Below are 12,526 nucleotides of genomic sequence, written 5' to 3' on the forward strand. Positions count from 1 at the left end.
ACATCAGGGTACCTAATTCAACTGATCTGCTCTCAGGTTACCTTCCTGCCAATAGATCCTGCAAAGCAGCAAACAGTAGTTCAAGTACGTGGGTATCTGCCACGTGGGAGAATCAGATGGAGTTCTGGGCTCCTGCCTCACCTTGGCCCAGTCCTGGCTACTGCCGGCATTTAGGGAATAAACTAGGAGATAGAAGATCACTCCTTCTGTCTTTCAAATACGATGAAAAGCAAGAGAGGAAGGAAGATGGGGAAGGCCAAGGGTTTTTATTTTTGTTACCACTATATGGACAGGCCCTAGAATAGTACTTAGCACACAGTAAATATTCAGTAACAATTTTTACATGAATGAGTAAACATACAACTACTACCTCAGAACAGTTACCACAACAGTCATATCTTTTGTTAAAATATAAGCCTCATGTAAATGGCTACTAAATTATTAGTATAGAGATTACTCCTGATATCAGTAATATAGCCCATGTGACAGTCAAAAGCAAAGGTAACAGGACTATTTTGTAAGATTCTATAAGAAAAGAAGGTGTATACCAGGTCACAAATGTACATGGAGGGGTAATATGCCATCTACATCATGATTTTTTTTAAGATTTTTTGTTGTTGTTGTTGCAAAGTCAGATATACAAAGAGGAGGAGAGACAGAGAGGAATATCTTTCATCCAATAAATCACTCCCCAAGTGGCCGGTGCTGCGCCAATCCAAAGCCAGGATCCAGGAACTTCTTCCAGGTCTCTCACGTGGGTGGCAGGGTCCTAAAGCTTTAGGCCATCCTGGACTGCTTTCCCAGGCCACAAGCAGGGAGCTGGATGGAAAGTGGGGCTATCAGGATTAGAACCGGAGCCCATATGGGATCCTGGGGTGTTCAAGGTGAGGACTTCAGCTGTTAGGCCACCATGCTGGGCCCTACATTATGGTTTTCATTAGCAGGGAACCCCCTTATCCTTTTTGATAGAATTTACTTGGGTTCCTGCACTCACATGTGAAATCTGCCTCAGCCTCAGGGACCCACTTCAGGCATTTGAGGAATCAAATAATGGATGGGGGGGGTGGTGCTCTTTGCTGCTTTTCTCTCTTTCTCTATCTCTATCTGATTGCCAAACAAATTAAAAGAAGAAAAAGGGAGGAATACTTTTTTACTGATAATAAATTTTTCTTCAATAAAATTTACCTGAGCAGCCAGTAATGCATTTTTCAGTTCTTCTCTCGTAACTTCTGGGGCATCAGCTTGTCCAACTAAGCCTATTGTGTTATTCTGGGATGGCCTGTCTTGCTCTGCTGTTTCCTTCAGATGAGCACTAAGGTAGGCTTTAGATGCAAGAAGGTATCCATTCAACATGTGCAGAGTAATATCCATCAGTGGCGGACATCTTAACAAAAAAAATAAAAGAAAGAAAAATGTATAACAAAGAACATAAACTTGTAAAGAAACCACAATATAATCAATCCAATGTAAATTTTTAAAAACCTGAATACCACATTATAGTAACTTTTGTCACAAAATCATTCTCTCTCTAAAATAAAATTTGACATATATTTCTTATTCCCTACATGTGGAGATTATATGGTTATCCATTTCACCTTATCAGCTGAAACCAAAGTATCCTTAAATTGTAGAAAAAAGCCATCTTTTTTTTGTAGGAAATGATACTTGGAGTAAAACTCTAAGAAAGAAGCCATAAACCCATCTTCAAGGACTCATACATAGACAGGATACCACAACCCTGAGTAGGACAGCCACGTGCTACCTCACAGTGACTGAGTCTGATGCCGAGCTTTGGCTTCTGACTCCAGTTTCCTGCTAACATGGGAAGACAGCAGTGACAGTCAATGTCACTGGATTCCTGAAATACAATACGGCATGGGCTCCAAGTTCATCACGCACCATCTGGGTTACAAACCAAGGATCATACTGCTCTCTTCTTTCTACCTACGTCTGTCTCTCTCCACAACCTCTCAAATAAGTTTTTTGGCAAAAAAAAAAAAAAAAAAGATGAATCAAGGCTGGCACCATGGCATAGTACATAGTATACTTGCAGTTTCAGCATCCTATAAGGCCACTACTTCAAGCACAGGTTGTGGCCACTTGGGAAGTATACTAGAAGACAGAAGATCTCTCTCCGTATGGCTCTCCTTCTCTCCATAAATAAGAGGCACAATCTGAAGCCACCAGCAGGTCAAGTTACTGCCTGCAAGGCCAGCATCCCCTGTGGGTGCTAGTTTTGTGTCCTGGCTGCTCCACTTCTGATTCAACTTCCTGTAATAAGCCTGGAAAAGCAGCACAAGATGGTCCAACGGAGACCTGGGAGAAGCTCCTGACCCCTGGCTTCAGATGAACTCAGCTCCAGCCACTATGGCCACTTAGGGAGTGAACCAACAAATGGAAGATATTTTTATCTCTAATCTCTGTAAATCAGCCTTTCCAATAAAAATAAACAAATCTTTTATAAAAAAAGAGGAATACTTCTTAAACGAAACTGACACCTTTATTTTGATGCAAACAATTGTTGAAATCCATCCAAACAAGAATTTTAAACATTCACAAAAAATGGGGGCTGGTGCTGTGGCACAGTATTTAACATGTTGCCTGGTACATCAGCATCCAACAAGGGACTCTGCTCTGATTCTGACACAACCTCCTGCCAATGCTCATCCTGGAAGGTGGAAGGTAGTGGCTCACATATGTCAGTCCCTCCTATCACACGGGAAAGCTGGACAGAATTCTGTGCTGATCTCAGCCTGGCACAGCCTCAGCAAGTGCAGGCATTTGGGGAGTGAGTCAATGATGGAAGCGGAACCTTTCTTTCTCTCAAAGCCACTCTGCTTTTCAACTAACTAAATAAATAAATAAAACTTTTTTAAAAGCCGTGAAAAATTAGAAAACTACGTAGGATTTCAACATTTTCTTGTACAAAAATAAATTTATCTTTTAATTCCATTTTTCATAAATTACCTAAAAAAAATCTGTTTTTATTTGAAAGGCCAAGTAACAGAGAGGAGAGACAGAGAAGGGTATCTCCCACCCACTAGTTCACTCCCCAAACAGCCAGAGTGACCAGAGCTGGGCCAGTCTGAAGCCCGAGAGCAGCAGCTTCTTCCAGGTCTCCCACATGGGTGCAGAGGCCCAAGGTGGGCCATCCTCTGCTGCTTTCCCAGACCATACGCAGCTAGCTGAACCAGAAATGGAGCAGCTGGGACCCGAACCAGCCCCACAGGTGGAGGCCTAGCCTACTACGTCATTGTACAAACCACTTTCATGAACTTTTTGAAGTATTCTCCCAAAGTTCATAAGTATACACAGGATAAACAGAACACAAAAACTCACACAAGGTCACACTAGATAGCTACCCACAAGAATATTCAGATACAATTAAAACTGAATTTCTTCAGATTTTTGTTTTGTTTTGTTTTACTCCAAAATACAGTTCCATAACAAAAATGAAACTCACATGGCACATACCTGTGTACCCTCTGATCACACCGTAGGACAATGAGAGGATCTATCATCAGGTCATTCTGAGTATATTTTTGTTGTCGTACAAACTTTATCGAAGGCTGAAGTGCATTTACTGTCATTACCCACAACCTAATAAAGAAAAGATCAAATATGCCAAGCAACTATAATAATTGAAGTCTGTTGTCATACAGTATTTTTGTATTTTAGAAAGTCATATTCAGGAAAAAATGAGAAAACAAGTTTAAATAAATCATGAAGAATGAAAAATTACAGCTATCCAATCTAGCATTACACCTCTGAAACAAATGAAGACAAAGTAGTAGACACAGTGTTATGCTAAAAATATTCACAACTATAAAGGAATAACCATGGCATAAAAATTAAAAAGAAAAGAAAATGAAAACCCCAGTTACGCCACACATATTCTATGATTCTGGAAGTCACTAAGGTGCTCTGGACTCGCTGCTCATCTGCAGCGCGCAAGCAATGCAACCTCTGTAAGTGAGGCAGTGCTATCCCAACACTTGGAATTTCCTGTGCCCCAAAGATGTGAGCCCTGGTTCTATACTTACCATTATGGTCACAATGTGACAGGCTACTTTGAAAGTAGATAATAATAAATTTTAAAAAGTGGTTACTAAGCTTTGCACAGTGGCAGTATCGTAGCCAATGAGGTTTATCCTAGGCGCGATTATTGCTAAAAAGTGGTTACTAAACTGACACCCAACAAAAAAATAACCAATGTGAAAGTAACCTGATATCACAGTAAAACCCAAGAAACCACTTGCCCCAGGTCACACGAATCTTCTCAAGCACAAATATGCATGGACAATCAAGAACCATCAGACATTAAATGTTTTTAAAGCTTAAAATATAAAAGCAGAAAAAGAAAACATCCAAGAAACAGAAAACATAGGGAGAAAAAATATTACTAATATCATTAAAGAACAGACAAACCATACATAAAACAAAAGGCATTTAAAAATACTCAGAGGGGGCTAGTGCAATGTCATTGCATGTAAAGCCACTGATTGCAACATTAGCATCCTATGTGTATAGCAGTCAGTGTCCCAGCTGCTCCACTTCCACTTTTTTTTATTTATGTGAATGGTATAATTACAGAGAGAGGAAGAGCTAGAGAGAATCTTCTACCCCCAAATGGGACTGTCATAGGTGGCAGCTTAACCCACTGCACTGCAGTGTTTAACCACTTTCTATTTTTTCAGATAAAAGAAATAGAATAGTGTTACAACAACTCTTTCATCACATTTTTTCCCAAAAATTAAAATTATAGACTTTTGAATCGTATCCCTCCTATACATTTATCTATCACATGGACCGAAGGCCTGAACTTACCTTCTGGGCATCACAGTATTAAGAACCATCCATAATTTATTGACCGTTTGGAGAATTCTCCGGGGGACCCCTGAGTTCAACAGCTGACTCATGTTGGATGTTAACACTTCCGCATATGGTATGAGCTCACTGGCCGACAGCAGAGTCAAGTGTTCTACAATTTGCATCACTTGCGTGTAACTGACTGAAACAGCTGAAAATGCTAAAAACAAAGTGAATGTAATGATCAATCTAAATTCCATATGCTTACCAAGCAGGTAATAATACTATCCTCTCAGAATATAGGCCACATAAATCAAGAAAACTGCTTCTAAAAAGGAAAAGTCTCAAAACTAGCTACAGTTTTGACTAAACTTACAAAACGGACTTTTTTTTTTAAAGATTTATTTTTATTATTATTTTTTTTTATTGGAAAGGCAGATATACAGAGAGGAGAGACAGAGAGGAAGATCTTCCGTCCGATGATTCACTCCCCAAGTGAGCGCAACGGCCAATGCTATGCCGATCAAAAGCCAGGAGCCTCTTCTGGGTCTCCCACGCGGGTGCGGGGTCCCAAAGCTTTGGGCCGTCCTCGACTGCTTTCCCGGGCCACAGGCAGGGAGCTGGAAGGGAAGCGGGGCTGCCGGGATAGAACCGGCGCCCATATGGGATCCTGGGCGTGCAAGGCAAGGACCTTAACCACTTGTGCCACTGCGTTGGGCCCACAAAACGGACTTTAAGAAAAATTTATGGGAACACAGTTTTATTTCATAAAGAACAAAATTTTTTTTTTAATTCCGCTAGTGACACAAACATTCATCTTATTTTCTTGTTGATTCAAACTGATTATAAAAAGAAGATGGGGACTAGAGGGACAGGCAGGTAGCATTGTGACAGAGTAGATTAAAGTGCCTAAAACACTGGCATCCCCTATCACTTCCAATCTGGGTCCCTGGGAATGGCCTGGGAAAATAACTGAGGAGCGCCCAGTACTTGGGCCAGTACACCCATGTGGGAGACTAGATAAAATTCCAGCATCCTGGCTTCAGCCTGGCCCAGTCCCAGCCACTGCGACCACTTGGGAAGGGAATCAGGGGATTGAAAGTGTTTTCTCTCTTCCATCTATCCCTCTTCTCTCTCAGCCTCACCACCTTTCAAACAAATAAAATAACCTGAAAAAAAGAAAAAAGGACAGAAGCAGGAAAATATATGAAACAAAGCATTACTTTTCACAGTTAAAACTTTTTTTGACAGTTAAAACTTTTAAAAGGTTCAGACTTCTTTATATTTTATTCCACATGTTCCCATCATTGAATGTAGGCATCCAGTAGATTACTACTACTACTAAAAAACATCTAGCTCTGCACTCTCCGATACAGCAGCTACTAACCCATGTGGCTTTTGAGTATCTGAAAAGCAGCCATTTGAAACTAAGTATAATGTAAGTACTAAACACATTCCAAACTGCAAAAGCTTATACAGGGGAATATATTTCAATTTTCATATTAGCTACATGATGAAGTAATAAGTTGGATATAATCCATTAAATAACTATTCAAGTTAACTTGGCCTATTTCTTCTTACTTATTCAAGTAGGTACTAGAAAGTGTATAATGTGGCTCACATACTTCTATAAAAAAAACTTACAGCATTACCACTTAACAGTAAGCATATTGCTCTTTTCTATGTCATTTATTTCTAAACAGCTTTTGTTTTTCCTAAAACCTGTATTACCTTTGTAGTGATACAACACAGAATCTATGAGGGAAAAGATACAAGCATTTATCAGAAATAAATGGTTAAAATTCCTTAAACTCAAAGAAAACTATTTAAGATAATGACTAAGAGTAAGTTACTATACGCCCAGGAAAATGCTGCAGGATCATGAGATCTTTGTAAGTCCAGCATCTCAAAGGAGTGTCAATGCAGTTTACCTTCTTGAAGTTGTTTCGGAGAGTGACTTTTGGCACTGTTAGTCAGGAGCATTCGCCTTAACAGAGCATCAGTCCCTGTGATTTCCTCTTCACAGATCCAATCATCCACAATACATAAGTGTGGGTAGTTAGTTGCAAGTAGACGTAGTAAAGCTGAATGCAACCCTTGAAAATTTACAGCAAGTCAACTGGATTGTCTGTTCTCAAACAACAGAATCTTCCCCAACCCTTTATCAGAAGCTGTGGAACACAGACCTTAAAATATTTACTTCAACTGGTTATAAACTGTACTACTATAACAATATGGAGGAATTCAATATGGGGGAAGGGTTTGTGGAGGGGATGGGGGAAATCCGAGAGCCTATAAAACTGTGCCATAAAATGATATTTAAAAAATAAAAAATAATAATTTTTTAAAAATAATATGCACTTCATTTTTTTAAAGACTATTTATTTAGGACCAGGATTGCGGGTGGTGAATGAAGCTGCTGCCAACAACAACACCATTTCATATAGGTATCATGTGGCCAGTTCAAGTCCAGGTAGCATCCCTTCAATCCATCTCCCTGCTAACATTACCTAGGAAAGCAGCAGAAGGCTCAAATGCTTAGGCACTGTCTCCATGCGGAAAACCAGGATGAAACTCCTGCTTCCTGGATCCTGGCCCACTCCTGGCTGTAGTGGATATTTGGAGGGTGAATCAGGAATAGAAGATACCACTCTGTAACTCTGCCTTCCAAATAAGTACACTAACTCTAAAATATGTACTTTTAAAAAAAAAAAAGATTTATTTATTTTTATTGGAAAATGAGATATAAAGAGAGAAGGAGAGACAAAGAGGAAGATCTTTCGTCCACTGATTCACTCCCCAAATGAGCACAACAGCCAGTGCTGAGCCGATCAGAAGCCAGGAGTCAGAAACCTCCTCCAGGTCTCCCACATGGGTACAGGGTCCCAAGGCTTTGGGCCTTCCTCAACTGCTTTCCCAGGCCACAAGCAGGGAACTGGATGGGAAGTGGAGCTGCCAGGATCAGAACCAGTACCCATATGGGATCCCGGCATGCTCAAGGCGAGGATTTTTGTTGCTAGGCCACCACGCTGGGCCTGAATATGTACTTTTTAAGCACCTGTACCACAGCTTGACTTTCTATAGATCAAAAATAGTTGATGAGTGGACATTTGATGTGGTGATTAAGTTGCCCCATGGGACACCCAAATTTCACATATGAGGCCTGATTCCACTTTTGATACACTTTCCTGACCATGCTTACACAAGAAGGCATAAACAATGGCTTAGGTGCTGCTGTTTCAGGCATTTGTGAAGTCAACCAGCAGATAGAAAGCCTACCCTGCCACTCTCCTCCCACCCCTACCTTTCAAATAAAATGAAAAACTTTAAAAACTGAAACATAAAAAAAGGAAGATTGGGTCAAGTGATCTCTAAGGTATCTGAGATACAATCACAGAAATAGATTCACAAAGCTACAACAATTTTAAGTGTTAGTCCTGTTTTCCTAGAAAAAGTAGCTGAATATATGTAAATTCACAGGGTATATCCTACGAAATTTCAATGAGAAAATGACTGATCACTAGTACAAAACTGAAAACAGCTGTGGTCTTCATTGAGATGTGGTTTGCAGAAATGGATTGAATTTTTCATACTTAGCATTTATTATTCATTTTATGACATTATAAACAAAATATATTTAATAAACAACTTTAACATAAAGAACAAATAAAGTAAACATACCTCCCAACTCCTGCTGCAGCCCTTGAGCCTGTCGAATAAGGAATTTGATAGGAATCTGATCCATCAAAGACGAGGAGTATGATTTGGGCTTTCTTTGCATAGCAGCTGTCAGTCAAAAAATACAAAGTGTAACATAAATAAAGTGTCGGGACAATAGAAACCTTAACCTTCAACTCAAAAGGGAATAAAAGCAAGAGTGACTTTTAATTCACGTAATCTGTGAATACAGCATATAAAAATCACAAAATCACTACCAAACAGTAGCCACACAAAATAGCAGGAACATACCAAGGGTTGAAATTCAAACAAGTGATGAGAAGTAGCCTAGTAAGAGAGAGAAACCACATACAGAAGTAGTGTCCACTAAAAGAATCATCCAGTCAATATTTCCCCAAATCTAGTTAAACATCATGAACACAGTCATGAACAAGGCTCAGAATTTCCACATTCTTGATCCAACCACACTAACCGTGACAGAGATAACTAACTCAAAGAGAGCTAGTCAATATGAACCAGCAATATAAACTCCACCTCAACCTCTTACAACTCATACTTCAGTCAACAGGTTAATTTTTAAGGAAAAAAATACCAATCAGTACCCTACTCATCCTTTGTTCAATATCTACTAAGAACAATTTCCCTGCCTTTGGCAACTCACATCTTTACTTAAGCCACCAGCATGCAGCTGTAGTCTCCTTTTTTAAATACATATTTGACCAAATCTCGTATCTGCAGCTCTACACTGAACCCCTCACTGTATCCTAGATCACACAGAAGAAAGGTCCTTGCCAGTCAACATTAACTTTGCAGGCCCCCACCTCTCCCGTATTGTACACATCTGGAATCCTAATCTCATTCACTATACTTACATACAGCATAAATACAGGAGGTTCTCATCACAGAGATGAAAATCTGAAAAGGCACATCCAACATACTATTTTTCAAATCACAATATGTAATGTACAGCTTTCAAAAAATTCTTTTATATGAAAGGTACAGGATAACAGACATACACACAGAGGGAAGGAGAGCTCCCATCTGCTGATTCACTCAGTAATTACTCTCAACAGCCAGGGATGACACAGGGCCAAACCTGAAGGCCAGACATAGTTCAGGTATCCCACATCAGTACCAAAGACCTAAATCCTTGAATCATCCCAAGTGTCTTCCAAGGAATGCATTAACAGGAAAATGGATTCTGGAAGTGGATCCAGACAAGAACCCAGGTACTACACGTAGAATACAAAGAACTTAACCACTGGGCTAAATGCCCGCCCAACATTTTCATAGGCTGAGGAGAAGTATATAAGCTCAACAGTTATAACAAAATGTTAAAAATCACTGGGAAGTAGCATTACATTCTTAGAACTGTATCTAGGGATTGGTTGAATCTGCTTTGCCTATTAGTATCACATTAGTATGAGTATCCATGAGAATTCCGTTACAGTAATTATCACATATTTGTTATGTCCCTAAGAATACAAAATATTAATACATTCCTTTAAATTAAAAAGTAAATAAATAAATAAATGGTATCTTTACACACCACAAGCTTATGACTAGCTACTCTCCCTTATAAATTAGTAAGCTGGACCCTGCACAGTAGCCTAGTGCCTAAATACTTGCCTTGTATTCCCAAAGATCCCATATGGACACAGATTCATATACTGGTTGCTATACTTCCCATTCAGTTCCCTGCTTCTAGCCTGGAAGGGCAGTAGAGGACGGCCCAAAAACTTGAGATCCTGCACCTGCATAGAACACCTTGAAGAAGCTCCAAGTTGCTGGCATCGGATCAGATCAGCTCCAGCCAATGCAGCTACTTGGGGAATGGACCAGAAGACAGAAGATCTTTCTTTCTGTCCTTCTCTTTATGCAAATCTGACTTTCCAATAAAATAAAAATAAATAAACCATAAAAAAACTAATAAACTAAAACCCTGCTTTATCCATCTTTTATAAACTGAGTAATGGTATGTCAGGGAGCAGGTACTTGGCCAGATGAAGTTGCCTGCTGGGATGCCTGTGTCCCATATCAAAGTACCTGGGCTGGGTTCCGAGCTAGCTCCTAACAGCATTGAAATTTCAAGCAGTTGAGTTCCTGTCACCGACATGGGACAACCAGATCCTGATTCCTGGCTTCTAGCTTCAACTTTTCCTCTTTCCCCCTAAGCTGCCATGGCTTGGCGAATGGGAAATAGATGGGAACCCTTTTATCTGTCTCTATTGGCCTCACAAATAAAAATATAAAGAAATAATTAAAGGTTTATATTTATTTTTCTTTGAAACTTGGATACACAGAGAGGAGGAGAGACTGAGAGAAAGATCTTCCATCTGCTGGTTCACTTCCCAAGTGGCTGCAATGGTTGGAGCTGAGCCAATCAAAGCCAGAAGCCAGGAGCCTCCTCCAGGTCTCTCATGTGGGTGCAGCATCAAAAGGCTTTGAGCCATCCTCAACTACTTCCGCAGGCCACAACCAGGGAGGTGGAAAGGAAGTGGAGCAGCCAGGATATGAACCAGCATCCATTTGAGATCCTGTGGTTGCAAGGTGAAGATTTAGCCACTGAGCTATCCTGTACCAGGCCTAAGAAATAATTTTTAAAATGCATTATAAGGCAGATAAAAGAATAGTTCCAGATTTGGGGGCCAACATGGGCATGTATCCTCTTCAACTGTATAGACAATATTGAAAAGAGAATAAAAAATCTGGACACTAAAAGAATAGTTACAGGTTCCAACAGTCAAACCCTGGTTCCAATAATTCCTACCTAAGAAAGTTACCTAAATCCGCTGTAACTATCTCTCTTGTAAAAATAAAGACAACTACCACCTATTTCACAGAACGCTTGTGAGGGTTGGCCTGACCTACAACCCAAACAGTACTCTGGTAGTCCAGAGCACACAGCAAGGACTCAAATATTAGCCAGTCTAAGGACACAGTCTGCAAGATGAGCTTACGGTAAAATATCAGAAAGCAAGTGTCTGGACCTATGAAGCCCAAAATTCTGTCCTGAAACTATTTTCACAGTTCCATCAGAGAACTGGTAGCCCATGAAGCCAACCAAGAGTAATGATTTTTTTTTTTTAAGATTTATTTATTTTATTGGAAAGGCAGATGCATAGAGAGGAGGAGAGACAGAGAAAGATCTTCCGTCCAATGATCCACTCCCCAAGTGGCTGCAACAGCCGGTGCTGACCCGATCTGAAGCCAGGAGCCTCTTCCAGGTCTCCCACGCGGGTGCAGGGTTCCAAGGCTTTGGGCTGTCCTCAGCTGCTTTTCCCAGGCCACAAGCAGGGAGTTGGGTGGGAAGTGGAGCTGCCTGGAGTAGAACCTGCACCCAAATGGGTTCTTGGAGCTTTCAAGGAGATGAAATCCAGGGACCTATTCCATCCCTGTGAGTTCAGACAACTTGACAAAGAAGACTCAGACAGGGAGTAGCAGCTGATTTTGGACAAAGCATGGACATGGTCTTCCCTGTGTGATGTTGACCATCACTGACCTTACCTTTTCTTTTAAGTAGCAAGAAGAATAAAGCCATGGTATGATTCAAAAATAAATAAATAAATCGATCTTTTTTAAAAGTCTTTGGATAAATCCTTACCAATACTTAATATACACGGATGAATTCTAAATATTCTAAAACAAATTAAAAATATACATATATTTTTTAAAATCCCTATAATATTTTCATGCCTTTCCTCAAATTTCAGAAATCTATTTTATAGCTTTTGCAGCTATTTGGAAGCTGCTAATAATTTACTAAAGGGTAACAACTGTGCAAGAGCTAGCATACTACAACTATACAGGCATAAACACATCTAAAAAGGAATGAATGTTGTTCCGGCTGTAGAAGAGCAACATTCTCTCATGTTATGACAGTCTACAGTTACATGAATATGTCCCCTTGAAGGAAAAGTTCCACAAGAAAAAAAAACATCACTTGCCTTTCACATACCAACTACCTATGAAAGACATCAATCCAGAGTGTATTCGCTCTTCTGTTTCATCAATCAATAATCCACTAGATTATTCCCAA

The 12,526-nt window shown here is 40.0% G+C and overlaps 1 protein-coding gene across 2 annotated transcripts in view; it reads right to left on the reverse strand.

Annotated features, from left to right (window-relative positions):
- INTS2 (integrator complex subunit 2) overlaps window positions 1–12,526 on the reverse strand; it is a 48,787-nt gene that overhangs the window by 6,843 nt on the left and 29,418 nt on the right. For both annotated transcript variants that reach the window (XM_041000678.1, XM_041000679.1), the window contains exons 16-20: window positions 8,491–8,595; window positions 6,741–6,905; window positions 4,828–5,029; window positions 3,475–3,600; window positions 1,186–1,384 (exon numbers count right to left, since the gene is read on the reverse strand). In XM_041000678.1, coding sequence (XP_040856612.1) covers window positions 1,186–1,384; window positions 3,475–3,600; window positions 4,828–5,029; window positions 6,741–6,905; window positions 8,491–8,595 — 797 coding nt within the window. The remainder of the gene's footprint in view (window positions 1–1,185; window positions 1,385–3,474; window positions 3,601–4,827; window positions 5,030–6,740; window positions 6,906–8,490; window positions 8,596–12,526) is intronic.

Source organism: Ochotona curzoniae, unplaced genomic scaffold, assembly GCF_017591425.1.
Source record: "Ochotona curzoniae isolate NIBS_2020 unplaced genomic scaffold, NIBS_Ocur_1.0 scaffold_2453, whole genome shotgun sequence".
Classification (NCBI taxonomy): domain Eukaryota; kingdom Metazoa; phylum Chordata; class Mammalia; order Lagomorpha; family Ochotonidae; genus Ochotona; species Ochotona curzoniae.